Source organism: Ciconia boyciana, chromosome 6 (genome assembly GCF_034638445.1).
Source record: "Ciconia boyciana chromosome 6, ASM3463844v1, whole genome shotgun sequence".
In the NCBI taxonomy this organism is placed as follows: domain Eukaryota; kingdom Metazoa; phylum Chordata; class Aves; order Ciconiiformes; family Ciconiidae; genus Ciconia; species Ciconia boyciana.
In genome coordinates this window covers 57777063-57796223 of record NC_132939.1, presented here as the reverse complement: position 1 = coordinate 57796223, position 19161 = coordinate 57777063, and the positions used below count along the sequence as shown (strand labels likewise).

At 49.1% G+C, this 19161-nt stretch overlaps 1 protein-coding gene across 1 annotated transcript in view; it reads left to right on the top strand.

The window, feature by feature from the left end:
- CCDC85C (coiled-coil domain containing 85C) overlaps positions 1-19161 on the top strand; it is a 115920-nt gene that overhangs the window by 51102 nt on the left and 45657 nt on the right. Inside the window, exon 2 of the mRNA XM_072865689.1 lies at positions 18771-18847. Within this exon, the coding sequence (XP_072721790.1) occupies positions 18771-18847 (77 nt within the window). The remainder of the gene's footprint in view (positions 1-18770; positions 18848-19161) is intronic.

The following is a 19161-nucleotide window of genomic DNA, read 5'->3' as shown; positions in this document are numbered from 1 at the left end:
AAAGCTGCCAAACCTCTGCCCAAACCTCCTCCCACTACAGGAAATCTCTGTCTCTGTTTTCTTCCTACTACAAACTGTTTTCTTCCTACTACAAACCACAGCTGGCCATAAAGCAGAGCCGATGCCCACATTGTGGGCTCTCAGCTTGCTCACGCGGCTCCTTCCTAGCCAAGGGAGACATCCCTGCTTGCAGGGTCCTCCCAGGCCATCTCGTTCTTCATCAATCGGTTGAATAACCACTCCTAGTAAAATTATTACTCTGCTGGGCTTTTAAGGTGTCTTTCATTAGGTGCTATGCTATGACAGTTGACAGGGATGAGGCTGGATTGCGGATGAATCAGATATTGCAGCCGACCCTTGGAAAGCAGCTACTGCCAGCCTGCCTGTACTGCTGGTTAGTGCTGCTCTTTTTTGCTGTGTTGCCCCCCTTACTTGAGTAGTTCTTTGTTTAATTTTTCATTTCCTTTTAATTCTGCCCCCATCTTCCTGATGCGCCCGTCAACGTGGTTACAAGCTGGCTGGATGTGGGGCAGAGCAATGGACGTGCTGCTGCTCTGGTCCTCTCCTCCGCTTCGGTGCTTCCGAGCCATGTGATGAGCGTAGGTGACAACAGCCTTAGAACTCTGACAGTGGCTGCTTTGGGTCGGACCGAAGATCCCCCTGGCCTGATGTCCTGTCTTCAGCAGTGCCCAGGGGAATTAAAACTAGGGCAACGTGATGATCACATATGATGATGTGTTTCCCTCCAATACTTGCCCAACCTCCAGCGATTTGCAGCCGGAGGACTTCCCAAGCCAGGAGCGTTACCTTCAGGTTTGGTAGCCCCTGTGCAGCCACCACCAGCAGCATCACGGCTGCTTCCAATTCCTGCAGCGCAGCCCCCAAACCCAGGTGCTCGCCTGGTTTGCGGGAAGATGGCTGTAAAACCAGCAATACTGTAACTGCCTGGATAATGTGAGCAACAGGCCTCTTGCAAAGCCACCCAGTGCTCTGAACCACGTGGGATGGGACTGCTTGGCTGCATGTTGCAGGAGAGCCACTGAGGTGCTGGAAGAGGAGACCCACGATGCCGGCGGACCCCCATGTGTGCAGGGGTGCGGCATGCCTGAATTAGCCTCTTGTCCCTCTCTCATGTTGGCTCCCACAGCGGTGACCAGCATCACCCTCCTCTGGCCCTGGCCTGCAGGGCTCCCCGCTGGAAATGCGGGCAGGTTCTGCAGAGGGAAGGTGAGGGTGCGAGCACCTGCACGAGCGCAGAGCCAGCGGGGGCACATGCAGATACCTCGGTAAGATCCTTCTGCAGCTCTGTGAGCAGCCACCCTCGGGAACACCCTTGGGTTTGCTCTTCCCTGAGGGTTTTTGCAGCCGAAAGGTGGCCTGGAGCATTTCTTTGCTTTCCTTCCCCCAAGTAAGCAAACACCATCCTGCCAATGCTTTGCAATGTCAGAAGATGTTCCCGTACCTGCTGGAAAGATGCTATCTGCCAAAGCAATGGTGGCCGTGCCGATTAATTTCCCAAAGTGACATGGGTTTCTTCTCTTTAATTCTCTGCGGTGAATTGGCTGCCGTTGATCTGAGCCTGCGCTGAGCCTTTTTGTCACTAAAGACACTGTAGTGCTTATGGCATTAGCGGTTACATAAGCTGGCTGTCTCCAAGGGGGCTTTGCCCTGGTGTGATGCTCCTTTAGGGTTAGGTAAGAGCCAGCCACAGAGCAGGGAGATGTGGAAAAAAACCCCACATCTGTAGTCAAGAGACTTATTTGAACTTAACACACCCTGCAGGAAAACCCGGTTTTTGGAGTTTTCATGTATTCTTTCTGGCTCTGCAGATTAGAGGGGGACCGTGGGAAAGCTGCCAGGGCTTGGAGATCAATCCAGCCTTTGTAAATCCTTTCATCTGACTGGCGGCTTCATACAATTGAGTATTACCCGGTTTATTATTGTTGGTTGATTAAATTCCTGTTGGTCAACACAAATAGCGCTGCACAGGCTGTGCGTTCGTGGGATGGAAATTGGCATTGCAAAGCACTTCCTAGAGAAAGGCAGGGACGGCCTGTCATTTAAAACTGCATTCAGGGGATGTTGGGGAGGGGGGGGAAGGACAAATCCCTCCGTGCAAGCAGCTTTCCAGGCATTTCTCACGTGCCTGCAGAGGCTGAGCCTACGGCGAGCGACTGTGAGGGTCGGGTCCCGCTTTCCTGACAGCGAAGGCAAGCAGCCTCGGCAGGGATGTGCTCCCCAAGCCCCTGTGTCTGCAGGCGCGGGGAGGCATGGTGCGAGGTGGACCCAGCATGTATAACTAGGATTAATGGGATGAAATTAGGTGAAGGAGAAGGTCATCAGGAAATGTTCCTCAAGGTGAAAGCTATTAGGCTGCGGCAGTTTCTCGAGGGAAGCGATGGGAGCTTACTTACTCAGGTTGTGTTAAAATGAGAATATGAGAAAAACATGGCTGGGGAGAGGAGACGGGCAACATCAGCAGCTTTAGGGGACATGACCCCCCCAGGAACAGTGCTTTTCTGGGAGGGATGGAGGGGGCCGCGAGTGGGACTTTTGTCTCTCTGCAGGGCAGGGTCTTCAGCTGAGGTTTGAACTCGGGGGAGCTGGTGGCTGCTGTCTGCCAAAGCAAGACGTTACTGGTACGCTGACAGCAGGGGCCTGTCCCGATGTGAGGCAGGGCACTGGCCAGCCCTGAAATGGTACTCCCCAAATGTGTTGCCCTGCCTCTTTCTAAATACTTGCCTGGCTTGTAAGGAGGGAGGAGGGCATAGGACAGAGCTCTCAAGAGTGGGAGCAATTGGCTAACAAATAGTTTGGGAACCTCTGTGCTGGATGACCTGAAACATCTTTAGGCTTTTATGAATGGCATTACCTTGAATGTCCATGTATTTTCCTTCCACATCCTTGTGCCCGAACCAAACCAACCCCCTTTATCTTTGGGTGTAATGATTCATTTCCCATCTCCATGCAATGTGCCCCTAAAAAATGAGCCCACCTCTCCTTATTGAAAGGATGCCTGTGCTTAGTAGTCTTTTTTCTTTTATGCGTGTAATGAAGAGCTATTTTGTGGAGATAAGAAGGTCATCTTCTCTCCCTCTACTACTAGTTCTCAGATAGTCCTGAGATGTGGGTGCAGGGGAGCCTCAGGTGACCTTCTGCAGTGAGCAGGCAGGAGATGCCTGCGGCTACACATGATTGGGAAGGAGGACATTCATGTCAGGGTCCCTTTCCATATCCCTTCCCTTTGTCCCAGCTCTGCCACGATGTGTGTAACCAGAACTGACTCATGGATGCGATACTACGGAGTAAGCACGAGTTCCCGCTTGTGGCTTACTGCTGAGAGCCCACTCTTCAAGGCCAAAATGCAAGATATGCATTGGAAGGCCAGCGTGCAGAGGTGGATCCTGCGGGCACCTGCGTGCTGCTGGAGCGGCGAGGCCGAGAGCGAGCCGTGGAGGCTGCTTGGGAGACCCAGAGAAGCGCATGTTAACCGGCCTTGCGGGGAGCGGTCAGCCGCCAGTCCAAAGGGCTTGAGTGAGTGGTAATAAACCTGTTAATAAATAACAGGGAAAGCTGGCTGCGTTGCATAGTTTTAATTTCTGAATGTAACCTCAGGAAAACCTGTTAAAGGTTTGCACAGTCCTTTTGCAAAGCCGTAGCAAGCACTCGTTCGGCTTGTGGGAGCAGACAGTCTCCTCCGATCGCCTGGTCTCTGAATCATTGTGGGATTGATTTTATTATCCCTGGTGGCCAAGTGCCTGGGCTCTCCTTGGCTGCCCCAGGCAAGGTGACAGCGCAGTTCCCTGCTTTGCTCTAAGGGCCAGGGGACTCGTCCTGCGGGATGCTCCCAGCCACCTTCCCTCGCAGCGGGGCTTGCTCAGCATCCCCTGGAAAGGGTCGGTGCTGGCAAGGGCTGGCTTTGTAGAGCGCTTCCCAAAACGCCTGCCTGAGGGTGGTAGCATGGACGAGAGGGAGTCACAGTTATCAGGGAGATTTATCTGAGGATTGACTTGCTATTTCTAAATGATTTCTCCTATTTCTATTGCAGTAACGTCGTACTCTTAACTTATTTTAAAACAGATTTTGTTTCCTATCATCTCATTATTTCAGTCCAGCCCAGTGATACATTGTAATCTTCTCCTCCATCTTGTGTCTACTCCCTGTAGACAATGTGCTGTTAGGAAATGCTTAGGTGTTGTCTAGCCTTTCTTTCCAGGCATTAATTATATGTTTACGGTATTCAGATTCTTAAGCCATACCACGTCACTTGCTGTAGGTATCTGGAGTCTCTGTTCTGCTCAGTTTTGGGATATAGCATATTTTTGGCTGGCCCCTTGCTGTTCCCAGCTGGCCCTGACAAAGCACGCGCCGGTTCGGCATAGCCAACACGTTGCACTCGACAGCCCTTTTCCTGTTTAATTTCCTTTCGCTAACTCCCGCGGCAGGGCAGCGGGTGCAGGCAGGAGAGGGCTGCAGGTAGGAGGTGGGGCATCGCTGCTTTCCAAAACGAGGATTTCCCTCCACCCTTGTGTAAGAACACAGGGAACAGTCTCTGCTCTGTTTGTGTAATTTGGTGGCACGAAGGGGCTCTTCTGTGACCCAGGGTTGGTTTTTTTTTGGTTGAATTTTATCTCAGGTGAAAGCTGCCAGGGACTGGATTCATGCCATCTTCCAGCTTGACACCGAAGGGCTGTACAGTGAATTAACTGTGCACACTTTATCGTTTTTATGCGTGGCTGTTTTTCCTGTGTGTACTGAGTCCTTAAAGGTGGTTGGGAAGAAACACACCTTCCTCCCACAGTCACACTGCCATTGGAATGTGTTTATCAAAAGTGCATTAAATTACTAGGCAATCGCAGCACGTAATGTTTAACTAGGGTCTGCAGTAGGAGAGCGTGAGGCTGAGTGGTTTTCTGCTGCTGGGTGGAAAGGAGGGACCGGGCAGGGGAACAGAGAAGAACCAACTCAGAAAATACCCCAAATCAGAGGGGATCAGGTGGAAGGGAATGGGGTCCCCTCAGGGCTGTGGACTGCAGCAGGGCTTTGCTTCCAGAAACATTGGCTTGCTGGGAGAGACCAGCACATTAAACCAGCTAACTGCAAAATGCACGTAGATCCAAAACTGAAATATGGGTGAACGCTGGGACCTGTGCAAGTGCCTGTCCTAGCTGGAAGGAGCCACTGGCTCTACAACTGCAGTTATTTTGGGCAATTAGGACTGGGCGGGGGGTTTATGCCTGCAGTGTAGCCAGGCTCCGTATCCTCGGCCACAGAAATTGGTGTGTCTTTGTCACAGACGCACACAATCCCCAACTCCAGAAGAGCTTAGCGTGCAGGGATTTAGACGTTCCCTGGTGATTGCCTTAAGCCATGGGCTTGCGGCTATTTTAGGCTTTCTCCCTTTCTCTCTCTGAGGGTCTGACCAGAAATTTCATCCTGAGCTAAAAATTGCATGAAATTGGATGCACTGTGTTAAAAATGGTCTCTTGATAAATCAGCGTTTTCCTATGAAAAACTGCTTTACCTAAAAATTCCCAACCAGCCTTTGTCCCAAGGAGTGTGGCAAGAGCGGGTGACACCGTGAAACCACACGTCTTGCTCGTCACTTGGGCAAGAGCCGTCCGCTGCCAGCCCCAGGTGTGGGAATGAGGTTTGTTACCATCCTGCCCAGTACGTAAACGCCAGCCATAACTGGATAAATGCTTTTATTTGGAAAAAGGCCAGCAATTTTTAACAACTTTGCTACCTTGCACTGTTTTAGGCTCAGGGGGAGAGATGGGGGCAGGCAGCGCTGGGGCTAAGGAGCGGGTGCGGGGCAGCCTGGACCGGGGCAGGGGGGATAACGAATTCCTGGGTACACGGAGGCCGTTCAGCAAGCGTTGGGCTCCAGCGGGCCCCTGGGTGGAAGGACTTTGATCTGACTCCAGCCTTTTCCCACCGAGGCATCGCTTTTGAATGCGTTCCTGCGCTCAGCCTTGCCGTGCACGGCAGACAAAGGCGAGGGGAGTGGGGAAGAAGTGGAGGGGGGCTGTTTACCCTCATCAGGAATGGTCCAGTGGCCCAAGTCAATAGAGCCTATTTTTCATTAATCTAATCATTAGGTTTTTCTCCCTGCCAATTAAATTTTTCCTGTCAGTACTCAGAAGGGCATCGTTTGCATCTATGAAATTTTTTTTTTAATAGGGGGCTTCCTGAACATGGTGGGGGTATTTGAGGAGTGGAAATTAAAGTTTAATTTCTCTCTGGATGGAAAAGTATTTTTGAGTTTTAATTATCACGCAGCTTGGATTCCTGACAGTTGAGGACTGCATTGGAAAGGCTGGTTTCCATTGTGTGGAGTGGATAATTATGCAGCCCTCTCCCAGGCTCGCTGCATTTATTGTCCAGAAGAATCTTCCCAAGCAAAAGGGGGGAGCAGATTTACAATCCAAAAATGCATTTTCAGAGCCTGCAAAAGTTTCAACTTGATGTTTGCAAAGAAAGACTTTTGCAAATATTTAAGATCTTCTTATTTACCCTTTTAACAAAAAAAAGCCCATCAATTAGTCTGGTAATCTGCCTTTCCCCCCGCAGGTTGCTTAGGAAGTAGTTTTGTAAACTCAAGAGAGCCCTTCTGCATCTGGACTGCTTTGTGCTATCAGTCTCTAAGCAGGATTCCTTCGAAGGCAGTGGGAATGTCTGCATAAAACCTACTGGCCCATTTGTATGTACAATGTTGAATATAAGATTTACAGCCATCTGAAACTCGGCAGTGCTTCTTACCTAGGAGGTAATGTTAATCTATCCAGGAGAAAAGGATTCAAACAAACCTAAAATCTCAAAGCAAAACTCATTCACAACTGTTCTGTTTCACAAGGCTTTGGATTAACCTGATGTCTTTCCACAGGCTTTTGAACCATTAATGATTAGAAGTTTGCCATAAAAATGGAGAAACTTCAGCAAAGGTCTTGTCAAATATGGTGAAGCTTTTGCAACTGCAACAACCCTGTCGAATATTTTGAGGGTGGAATCAAAGCTGCATGTGTTTGGGTGGGTTCAGATTTGCAGGCAAACATCTTGCACAGCTTTGGTCAGTGTGATGAGTTCAAAGAGGAGAATACCGATTGTGGATGCTCACTGTTTCTCCTTGCTGAGAGGTGGAGTGGCAGTAGTGCAAAAGGGAAACCAGGGAGCAGATTCTGGGATACACTTGCACTCATTTCAGTGGATTTGCAAGAGGTAACTAACAGGGCAGTTGGGCATGCAAACGTTTCAGATCAGCCTATTTTCCAGAGCTTTCTGGCTGTGACAGAGTGACAAAGGGCTCTGAACCCAACTTGACTTTCATTTGCAACTCTTTTTGGTTTCACTTAGTGCAAACTCAAGAGTCTTTGGGCTTCTGATAGCTACCTTCCTATCTTGAAAGACCATGTGGTTGTTTTGGGGAAGGTAGAAGCTTATTATGGCGGTTTCTGGACTATTAAAATAGCTTAGGACAACCTAGTCTCCATTCCCCACATACTCAGTTTTCAAATTAGTACCTTTGTGCTTTCTCTTGTGCTGCCCTAGGACTCGTAGACATGGACACGGCTGTCTCTGTAGTCTTCTCCAGCCCCTTCCTCTCTCATGGTGCCTATGAGCCTTGACCGCAGTTGGACTGTTAGTGCTGCTGAGGCTGTTTCCTAACCCACATGGTTTCCTGGCATTCCCCAGCTTGTCTGCATTCACTGAGCTCCTCTTTTTTAAGCTCTTTCGGCTAGAGACCATATGTTGTTACTGTAGTCATACCGAGCCTTGTGCACATTGGCCTTCTGTGATTTAGGACTGTGAATTTCTGTGGAAAAGCTGGAAACGATTACTCTTAAAGATAAGAACTCTCTTTTTTGGGGGGGTACTAACTCTTGAAATCCCTGTCCGTATTTTAAGACAGCCAACTGTTTCTAATATAACCTTTTTGTTGCGAACATCCCATTAGTATCAGAGGACCCCACCCCACGACTTGTTCTTCTCCACACGCTCTTGCCAGCCCTGCTTTCTTCTTTGCCAGCCACCATGCAGTTAGGTGAGACTTTCTGCAGGTGATGGAAAACCAAAAATGCATGGATGATTTCAGATTACTGAAGCTGACATGCCAATCAAAGGCTGTCCAGTGATTTCATTTTTGCCTTCAAATAATTGTGGTGTTTGCTTTCTGGAATTTAAGTGAAAGAGCCACAAATTTTCTCATGTGATATTTGTACAGGGTAGGCATGGAGAACAGAACTGAAGGGCTCTCAGGGTCACCTAACCCATCCCTTTGCCCCAAGGCAGACTCAGCTCTACCTACACTACTCCTGACAGATGTTTGTCTAACCTGCTCGTGAAAGCCGTCATCAATGGCAATTCCACCACCTTCCAAGGCAATCTCTTCTAGCCCTTAAATATCCCTGTTATTAGAAAGCTTGCTCTTCCTGGGTGGACATGGAGAACAATTTATTCACTTCATGTTTTTTTGACAATCATTTACATATTTGAATCCATTACTATGTCTATGTTTGGTCTTTTTGTCTCCACGCTAAACAATCTGGGTTCCTTCAAGCTCTCCTGCTAGATTATGCTTTCCACGCTCTGATCCTCCTTATTTCTCTCCTGAATTCCTTCCAACTAGTCCGCATGAGTCTTGAAGCGTGATGCCTAAAACTGGACACAGATCCCTATTCAAGATCTTTAATAGCACTGAGGAAGGAGGATTATTTCCCCTGTTTACATACAGGGCTCTTGTTTCTGCATCACGATACTATCCCACATACTGCTTTTGCCCCAGCGTGACACTGATTCGTGCCCAGTTTATGAATTGCGGTAGCCCCCAAGTTCCTTTTTCACAGAAGTGCTGTGTTTGAAGAATTGAAGGATGCTGCCACAAGAGTTTAAGTTGGCCTCGGCAGAGGCTTTGAGGGTAGCACGCTGGCAATGGGATGGGCTTAGCCTTTCGTTGCTGTTGTAGAGGCAGGGACAGCGGGTACCGCAGTGGTAGCCAAAGTCAGGTGGGAAGGGTTGGGTTTTGGAGGTGGGAGGGAGGAGTTAAGTAACTGGATTGGTACAAGTGGAAATGAGTACAGCCTGTCCCCTTGGTTTCAGGGACTTTCCCCTGAGACCAAACCCTCTTGGTGACTTCTGGAGGCTGCAGTGTTCGTCGAGGTGCCCCCAAAAGGAGGGCATGGAGCAAAGCAGACTACTTTTTCTGAAGCATCCACACCGTCCCAAACGTTTTGAGTCGTTTGTAGCCGGTGGAAAGCCACTAATCGGCTTCGGGGCTTTTTTTGACCGGGTCACGTGACCACACTACCAAGATTAAAGCAGCACGAGGAAGGAAAAGAGGCTTAAACAGCTGAGGGTGCCTGGCAGGTCATTTTAACCTTTTCATAATCATTAAAGCTGCAGAATCCCATTAGCGGTGAGTGACTTGCAGCTCCGCTCCCCGGACGAGTGCCGGTGACACAACTTTCCGTTCACCTCTGCCTTCCCCCAAGGGCGAGTCCAGCACAACTGGCTGGGAGGGCCTGAACTTCAAGCAGAGTGTGGCTGCTCCTTCCTGTGCATCGGGGAGTCCGTCGCAATAACGAGAAGCAATCCATGGGTCTGTCAAAAGCGGAGGATTTGTCTCTATATCTAAAATTAGACTCTTATGGAAGGTCCAGCTTAGGCCATACTGTGGTAGATCAGCCCTTGCCCATCTGTGGCAATAGTAGAGGGACAGGATAAGGAAGATTATGATGATCTCCTAATTCACTGCTTTGGCACTGGTCAATGGGCTATGGCTTTACTCTGCTGGGATTGGTGACAGCAGAAGATCCTGCACTGCTGCAGTGCAGCTCTGACATGGGAAGCAAAGCTTTTTGGATGGAACTACATTGACTAAGGCACACGGCAGTCAAAGAGCCTCCCGTTTGTAGTGTTACTCATCTTTTCCTCTCTTGCAAGTTGTCATGAGCACAGCATCACATCCGGTAGTCAGTTTGATCTTCCCCCGTCCTTCCTCCAGCTTCTGCATCTTTTGTTGTCTCTCTTCATATCAACTAGTAAGCACTGATAGAGAAATGCTGGTACCGCAGTGTCTGGAAGGGAGGATCGCTCGGATCCACCTGCAGTTTGAATGTTGTCCTACTTTCTCTAGAATTGTCCTTTCTGCATTCAGGCAGTCCTTCACTGAATACATCTACGTGGTTGCACAGCAAATGGCTTCTTAAAGAGGCCAAGGAAGACCTGAATTGTGCCTGGTGTCACTGAGCTGTGGTGGGTGTTGCAGGTATTGCAGCACCTGGAACTGATCCAGAGAGCACCTGCTCCCTCGGACAGTGCAGGCGTCCGTGTGTGGCGAGGTAGAGGGCTGCAGCGGGCGCAAATCAGCTTTCCTCTGTTACACAGACACCAGTCAAGACTGTCTGGCTGTGTGTGTCTTGGACATTAACGTTTCTGTCACTGCGCTTGCTAATTACAGTCTGTCCACTCTTGCTTGAAAGCTCAGTCTGAGGCTGAACCTCAAAAAACTCACACTGATCGTTCTCGGAGCGATGCCCACAGTCAGATGTTAAAACACAACTTGTAAAACAAATGCAGTCTTTTCCGTGGTTGTTTACCTTCGAAATCTCTGGGGGATAGAAGGAAGGATTTCCCCAGGAAACCTGGACAAACAGCAGTGACGGATAGTCGGGGCTGAGCCGGTCTGTCACGCAGGCAGCGCGTCGGGTGGGGAGCGCGTCTGAGCAGCCTGGTGACGGTGCCGTCCTCTGCGAGCAGGCTTGCAGGGACAGCTGCGGAAAGCCCTGGGGAGCCGCAGCAGCACTGCCCGTCCTGGCCCACTCCCAGCAGCGGAAGAGCAGCTGCGGGTTGTCCCCCTCAGCAGAGGGGAAGCGTGGTGTCAGACTACAAGATTGAGAGGTGTTTTACCACCTTCCCGTTAAGCAGGTTTTACAGGTTGAGGGGGTTAGACATCCTCAGATGCAAGCCATCGCCAGTGGTTCCTGCTGAGCTGTGCCGTGACAGAAGGACGGCCCCGCACAGGTTGTGATGTAAAGGTCACCCGAGCGAGGAGGGAGAAACCGGTGGCCACTTTCTGATGGGACGAGACCGCTCTCTCCCAGCTGCGCTGCAGTACGAGGGCTCACACGTGCACACGCTGCTCCTTCCCTATCAGCCACCTCCTAATGAAACCCCGATAAGATACCAGGAGCTCTTGAGCTCCTGTTGACAGTCGTTGTGGGCAGATGTTTGCTGTGCATGGAGCTGATGTCGTGGCTGGAAGTCGCAGTAGTGAGCTGTAAAAGCCGAAGTCAGGAGAGACCTTATCAGGCTGTTACAGACCGACCTGAGGCCGCTAAGCTCCCAGACAGGCCTAATGAACTGGAACTGAGTCGGGAACGTGCGGTCTTGAAAAACTTCAGAGCTCGTAGTTACAGGCTTGCTATGAAATGTTAATTAAATAGCTGCGGTGGCATATGTCCCATCCTGCCGGAGCAATGCTTTGCAGCAGCACAGCCATGTCACCAGTGTGTAACCACCGTCTTTGAGAGTTAAAAAAAAAACGTGTATTAGTCTGAGACCAGATTTTGTTATTTGTGGCTGGGGTGACAACGCACTTCACTGTTGTTTTGACTAGTGTTTGAATACCTATTCTATACCTGAGCTATCACCTGCACCTTGAAAATGAGGCCTGATCTTACCAGTCTTATTCAGATAGCTGTTATCATGGGTGGCTTTGAATGCTACATATGGGCCTTTTATTTATTTAGCATAGTCTAAGGCAGTGTCTATTCAGTAAAAGTGTGCTGCAGCACCTCAGCTATGGAAATAATCAAGGTACGGCCTTAGTTCTGTTCCTGTAAGTGCCCTTCTGCCACCGCTTTAACGCTGCCTGGCAGAGTGCAGAGGAAATTGCTCCCTACGCAACCCACGGTGAATGAGGTGGTGGGGTGAGAGATAGAGCACGTTGGTATGGTTTGCTTGCAGAGTATCTTGCAAAGCTACAAAAGGCTGGAAGCTTCTGTCTGCCATAGACCTTGTCGTTGTATATTCTCTTACCACATCCCAAACTGTGCCCACGCTCGTACTGGAGAGGCGTGGGGACTGGGGTTAGCAGAGCATGGTATTTTGGACCTGAGAGAAGAGAAGGAGGGTTTAGGTCGGTGAGCTTCTTCACCTCACTGCTGGAATACTTCATTTGGCTTTTATTTGGCTTTTGTCTGCGGACCTGCCCTCCCATCCACTTGCACACCTTCCCAGCTGCGTTTAGTGTTACTTTCAGCGGGGACTGGCTGGGTCGGAGCCTGGGTGCCACTTCTACTCAGGCTGGAGAGCTGCCTTTGTTCAGTGAGGACAAGGGCTAATGTGGGGACAGGGGCCAAGTCCCTTGGACACCGGCAGCATCCTCCAAGTGCTGGAAGAAGTGGCTGAAAGCCCTGGTGGTGCTGTAGTTGAGGGCAGCAGCTGCAAAAGCCAAGTAACTCAGCGGTGGCTTTGTGGTGTCCCTGCTCACATTTGAGCCATCCGCTGAGTGAAGCCTGACGTGAAAACTTGCCTCACGCACCAGTCAGAAAGAGGGCGTCAGGAATGGGGTTTGCTGGTATGAGCAGAAAGATGGGGGCTGCCTAGGAAAAAGCAAGCATCGTAGGTTTGTCCACCTCTCTCAAAAATTTCCTTTAATGACAATATATAAAGAGATGTGAGTTTCATCTGCTTCCCAGCTGCTCTGAAAGAGCTCTCTTGCCTTAATAAATCAACTTCTTTACAAGATGTAACTGCTGGCCCATTTTTCAGCCTGCTTGTCTGTGTCAAGAAGCAAAACCAGCAGAGCAATACGAATCTGAAATATGGTGCTGAAGAGCAGAGATGTGATAACGAAACTGCCAACAAACAGCTAAATGTTTTATTGAGCACAGGTGAAGGTCTTTTTATGAGACTATCTCTGATGGAAGGGGAGGAAGTGAAAATGTCAGCAACCCATTACGCGAAGGAGAAGGCGGCAGTTGGCCGCAAGGTGCAAACCTGGCAGAGCATCACTCCTTCCTGCCTCTTTCCTCCTTGGGTTTGGGAGAATCCCTTTAGGGTCGCTGCTTTTTGTGAGGGGAGGAAGAGCCTTGTTTGCAGGACATTGACAAAATATACCTGCGCTTTACTGTCTTAAATCATACTTAGTAAAAGTAGCTCCTGGGGAGAAAACGCAGTGGGAGGCAGCGGGTGTCCAGCCTTGCTGCTGGGGGTGTGGGGCACCTCTGTGCTGCACGTGGGGACGGTGCTGGAGCGGGCACCATGGTCCTGACCTGCCAGCCAGCACCCCAGCCGGACACTGCATAACCCGCTCTTTGTAGCAGACATCGAAAAGACAAATCAAACCCCAGTGGGGTGCTGTGGAAGAGGACTATGGCACCTCTGTTGGCTCAAGTCTGCTCGTGCTGAGTTGTTCTGTATTGCCCAGGCTGGGTGTAGGGACCGTCCCGCTGTGAGTGAGTCCCGTTGGAGGGCTCTCCACAGCTTCCTTGTCTCACAACCACCCGCATTAACCTTTTCTTGCACCTCTGCTATGACCCACCCTAAGTAAAGGGATTGCAGTTTTTTCTTATTTAGCACTTAGCAAGTGCTAAGGCCTCATTATGAAAAGGTCTTAAATAAAAGTGTCTCAATCCCAGCTGTGTAGCTACCACGCAAACCTCTGCTCTACGTACTCGTGGTTTGGAGAAATGGCATACAAGGAAACAAAAACATTTATTTTGCTACTGTCAAAATAAATGTATAATTCATTGTATTTACCTGTCTGACAGATTCCTCTGAAATCTCAGATGAGGACCGGAAAGGCTCCAGTGTTTCCAAGTGACTTTTAAAATGACACTGTTCTGTGCTCTGCAGGCTGAGAGATTGTTTTGATTGTTAAAACAGTTTCCAATTTATATTTTAAAAAAGCTTCAGGAGCCAGGCTGTTCCCTGCTCTCTCAGAGGCCATTGAGTTAAAACAAAGTAGAGTGATTTGTCTTGCCTCAATTTAGCTGTAATGAGTATTAAGTGGTTTATCTATGTGGAGAAAAGTTACTCAGCTAGATTACATCCAAGTTGAATTACACCCCGTTCCAGATGGAATATATTTTTTAAGACAGTAAATCTTGAGGAGGGTGGATAATAACAGTAATGCTCCTTCCTGGGCTGGAATGCGACTCTTCTACCTCTCGTGGAGATAATGTGTGGGGCTACATCCAATTAGTTTTTCAAAGGCTTTGTAAAGAAACGGGACTTCAGGTTTTACGGCTCTGTGAACAATTTAGCTTGAAGCATTTACATTGTACAAGTGAGTGATGGCTGATGGTGATTATGGTTTTCATCTGTTTTGCTGTTACGGGTAGTAGCCTGGGAGGGCACAATGCCGTCTCTCTCCCCGACCTCCTCTTCTGCACCAAGTGTGATGGCTGCGACAGGGAGGGTGTTGGGTGAGAGGTGAGATGTTTTGATGGGAAGTTCCTTCCTTCTGGTGTCATCTGATCCACTAAGGCACCATTGCTCATGTAGCTGGTGCTCGTGGCCCTGAGGAGTAACTGGAGGAGGACATGGGCCCTGCTAGCATCCCAAGCGGCACTGAGTGCCAGAGCATTCTCCCAAAAAGCTTATCCTTGACCATGTGTCCTTGGCCATGTGGCCTTGACCACCATCCTTGTCTGCTTCCCTGATACTGTACCTCCCCTTCACTGTGCCACACTTCTGCAGAGCCAAGCGGCATGGTTGTCCGGCCAGGGTAGGACGAGGTGTCAGGTCACCGGTGAGGCACCAGCAGGTGTGGGTGGACTCAAAGTTGGTGCCACGAGGTGCTGGCCCAGGCAGGTGTACCGAGGGTACACCCCAGCACCCAGGTCTGGGAGTCACTCGTTCCACCAAGGAGGGGGCATTTGTGCTGGTGAAGGTGGAGCATTCCTCATACCTGGTGGCAGGCTTTGACAAGGCAGTGGGGACCATTCGTTTAATTTCTAATGAAGGGGATGAAGGGGTTCAAGCTGTCAGCAAGCCAGCTCTACCGCCTCTCCTGGGTGGGTCAGTGAAGCCGTCCTCACCCCATAGCTCTGGGAGAGGCAGGGGAGGAGGGAAACTCACTGATAAGAGGAAGGTCAGAGGCAGAAAAATGTTGGGAATGTGTTTCTTGATCTAACGTGGGAGAGACCCAGCCTGGGGTTTCACTGCTCAGCCTGGCAGTGTTACTGCCTGCTGTCATGAGAGTTATGGGATTTTTTAAACCTGAGATCAAGATGCAAATGGCTCATCTGGCACCTACCTCAACACAGGCAGGTCCAGAAGGTGGAGGTGGTTCATCTCTGAGGGCACAGTGAGGCTGGTGATGGCTCTGAGCACTGTTTCTCAGCCTTTGCCTGAGGTGGAGCATCTTCTGTTCACAAAACAGTTCCTTTGCTTTTTTTCTTCTTTTCTCCATATATTTTATGTTGCTGTGGGGTGTTTTCTGGCTGAGGTCAGACGTCAGACATAGTTTGGAGTTGAATGGTGGCGTTTGAAGAATTCTAGCAAATCTCAGAACAGGCTTTCAAGGCTGGAGGTAGCTGTGGTGTGCATTGGCTTCTGGGGATGTAGGGGTTGCCTTCCCAGGCAGTACCCTTTTTTTGCAAGGGTTATGAAACCAGTGAGGAAATAAATCTCTCCCCATTTGCTTTTCTTTGGCAGCCATGCTCAAGTTTTTCCATCAGCCAGCCAGTCCTTGTAGTATCCAGGGCCTGAGCACAACAGCTTCTGTGTCACCATTCAACCGCTTAATCTTAATTTCCTGTAGCTTTAGCAGTGCTGGAACCCGCCACAAACAGATTTTGAAGAGGTTGCTCATGAGGTTCAGGTTGTCAGCCTCCAGCTTGGGTAACTTCCCACTGTGCTTGAGCACAGAGCTGCTGGAGAGGACCTCCTGCGGTTTCTCTGTCCTTCGTGGGCACGGGACTGGGAAGAAGGGCTTGTCTGCATCAGAAATAGTTCCCATAAGCTCTTTTTTTTTTGGTTGCTGTTCTTTGCACACAATGTGGTGTGGTGGTTCACAGTATAAACACTTAGGAGTGATAAGAGCACAAAGGTGAGGGGGGCACTGCATATAGCAGGCTCCCTGCCGCCTGGGAAACAGGCTTGGACCGCTAACAGGCAACAGGCTTAGTCAGTAACTGTGGTTCTTGTGGAGCTTGTGTCTGTTGCCAGCATCACATCGAGTTCTTCTTTAGCATTATCTAGCATTTTTACACTTGTTTACGCAAGCGTTGCTGTCTGTGCAATTTATGCACACAGAGACTGTGGTCGGTCCAGAGGCGTATCCCTGATTCCCAGGCAGGCATGGATTGAGCCTCTCCTTTAACACCGCTTTGAATCCTTCCTTGAAGCTGCTTTGAATGCCCTGATACTTTGAGATAAAAATCAGGACCTGCCCTATCAGGATCACTGCATTCATTGTGTAGAGGCACTCAGCTCTGCTGCTGCCCTGGCAGCATGCGGTACCGGTGGAGCTGGAGGGCAGGCGGGGAAGGACACCTTATCTGACCAGATCTAGCGATGGAGGCTGTTGTATCCAGCACAGAGTGGAAATTGTGGAATCTCTGGTTGTCTTCAGACAGAGCTGGAGGCTGTTCTGAGAACTGTTTAGCCAAATGAGTATTTCTGGACTGAATTTAGGGCTAAGTTAACAAAGTGTGGTGGCCTGGGGCACAGAGGAGGTCAGACCAAAGGGTCCATGGTCCCGCTGGCTTTGTATTTAAGAATCTCAGACTCCCCTCTCATCCTGCAGGAGGACAGGTTCATTACTAATTAAGTTGTTCCAGCTGATGCTGAATTCTTGCTGACTTAAGCGCTGATCTTCTGCAGCATTGTACTTGCCACCTTTTGATATGCATGACTAAATTCACGACACTGTTGGCACAAGGCCTTCGCGGGGAAGGTGCTATGGATTGCTCCTCTAACCTACTTGGTTTGCCCTCTTCTCCTCTGGCCTGGAGACTCCTGCCACGTTGGGGTTGTTGTTGGGCAGAGGTTGTGATCCCTGCAGCTGAAGGTGATATTGCTGTGAACCTTACCACCACTTAAACTGTTCGCTGAACTTACGTAGCTTCCTACAGTGTCTTCTTAACCTTTTTCACGATAACTTGTTTGGATTTCCTGGGTTTGGCCAAAGCACAATGCAAAGAAAAAAGTGAGCATGTTTCCTCTTGAGAGTGTTTGTGCTTTAGATGGGCACTTGACTCCGATCCATCCTGCTGTTCCTTTATGTGCGGTTTGGCACTTGTCTGTGGCAGTACTTTTTCAAGCATATTCCAATTTTTCTCTTGAATGGTCAAAGCACTCTCAGTGATTAGCTGTAGCTTGCATGCTAGCTCTTCTGCTAAACTGCCCCCAGAGTGGCCAAGAAATGGCATTCAGGCTTGTGCCGAGTGCATTTGGCAGCTACTGGCAAAGGCAAAGATAAGCTGTTTATAGGACAGAGCCAGCCTAAGCCTTACATGTGTGCATGGGCGTCTGTTTGTGTGTGCGGAGAGGCAGCCAGTGGTGCCTGCTAACCATGGTGGGGCTGATCCTGAAAGGTGCTGGCAGTCGCCGATGTGCACGGGCATCGGCACGGTTGCATGAACGCCTGGTTCCTCGCCGATTCACGCCCGGTGAAAAGTCCTGTGGTTGAATAGTGGCTTTTGCAGTCATGCTGTAATCAATGAGATGATGTAAAATATAATTCCATTTCACATTTGTGTGGAAAGTGTTCGAGTTCTTTCATATGCTTAAGCTGCAAAACTCTCTCCCTCTTTTCCTCCTGCTCTAACAACTCACAGCCTCTGCTACCATAATTACAAGTGGAGGAGAAATTTTGCAAACATCCAGATGGGTGGAAGGAACTATTGCAAACTGCTAAGCTATAATGAAAATGGATAAAAGGTTTTCCCAGGTTCCTTTATTTTCTTCCCTGTGAAATTTGCAAATGTGTTGCTTCAAACATGTTTCAAAACAAAACCCAGATGTTTTGGAGAGCAGTAAGCCACCCACAGAGCTCTCCAGCAAGTTATCTTCTACGCCAGGTCACCCTATCTGGTGTTGCTGTCTTACTGCAATGGTAAACTGGTCATTACATTCCTTCAGGTTGAATATTACCATTTTATGTGAGGTTATTCTGTATTTTATTGTCCTAGTATTTTTTTCAGTTTAGTATCACATGCTTCCACTAGAAAAAACAAATGTCCCAGGTAGGTGCTTGCTATGTACGTCAGGCTGTGTGCATGCAGCTCTCTGGTCTTGCTGTATACATTTCTTCCCCTTTTACAGCACTGGGAGTTGTGGCAGTGACCTCCTTGTAGAGCTGAGCCAGCAGCTTATTTTTGTGGGTTTTTCAGTTGTTTTTGAAAGAAAAGAGGCACGTGTGTGGAGGGGTTGTTTATTCAAACCTAAAAGGAAACATCTTGTTCTGTTGTTGAGTATTTTGGTGCATTTTAGATGAATGAGAATGGCTTTCAAAGCTAGTAAATTACTTTTAAAAAGTTATGAAACACAGTATTTCCTCTTCTTTCCTTTTGTACCCCCCACTCCCCAAACTGGTGGCACTGATACGGATTCACAAAAGATATTGCTGTTGCTGAATCTCAGCTTTTTAGTGAAAAAAGCTTTTGGCAGAATCCCCTTCTCACCCTATACGCTTGGGGTTTTATTCATTAGGTTTTTCCCAAACTTGCCTTCCACAGAGGGGGGAAAACATACCGCTGTCTGACAGTACGTGCCTGTCACATAAGAAGCTTAAACGTATTTTTTCTCTTTTCCTAAAGATTCGTCTTCCAACTATATCAGGCAACTTGAAACAAAAGTGAAACTGCTGGAGGATGACAACAAGCTTCTTTCCCAGGTAGGTTTTTTTATTGCCTAATAGATATTAGTGTGGCTCGGTTCTCCTGTTCCCACGTAGTTGTGTCTAACTGCCCACTTGAATGCCCAAGGGCTTTCGGTGGATGTCCTACCAGGGGAAGAGCATAATGGTCTTCTCATATCAACCCCCCACTGATAGAATTGGGTTTCCTTTTGTTAAAAAGAAAAAAAAAAGAGAGGAAAAGAAAGTATACTCTCTGTTAGTGTCTGTGCGTGTTTCGGAGAGGCATTAACGCCTCCCTGCAGAACACCTTGATCCACTGCTGCTCTCAGGGGTGCTGCGAGGGTCTGGTG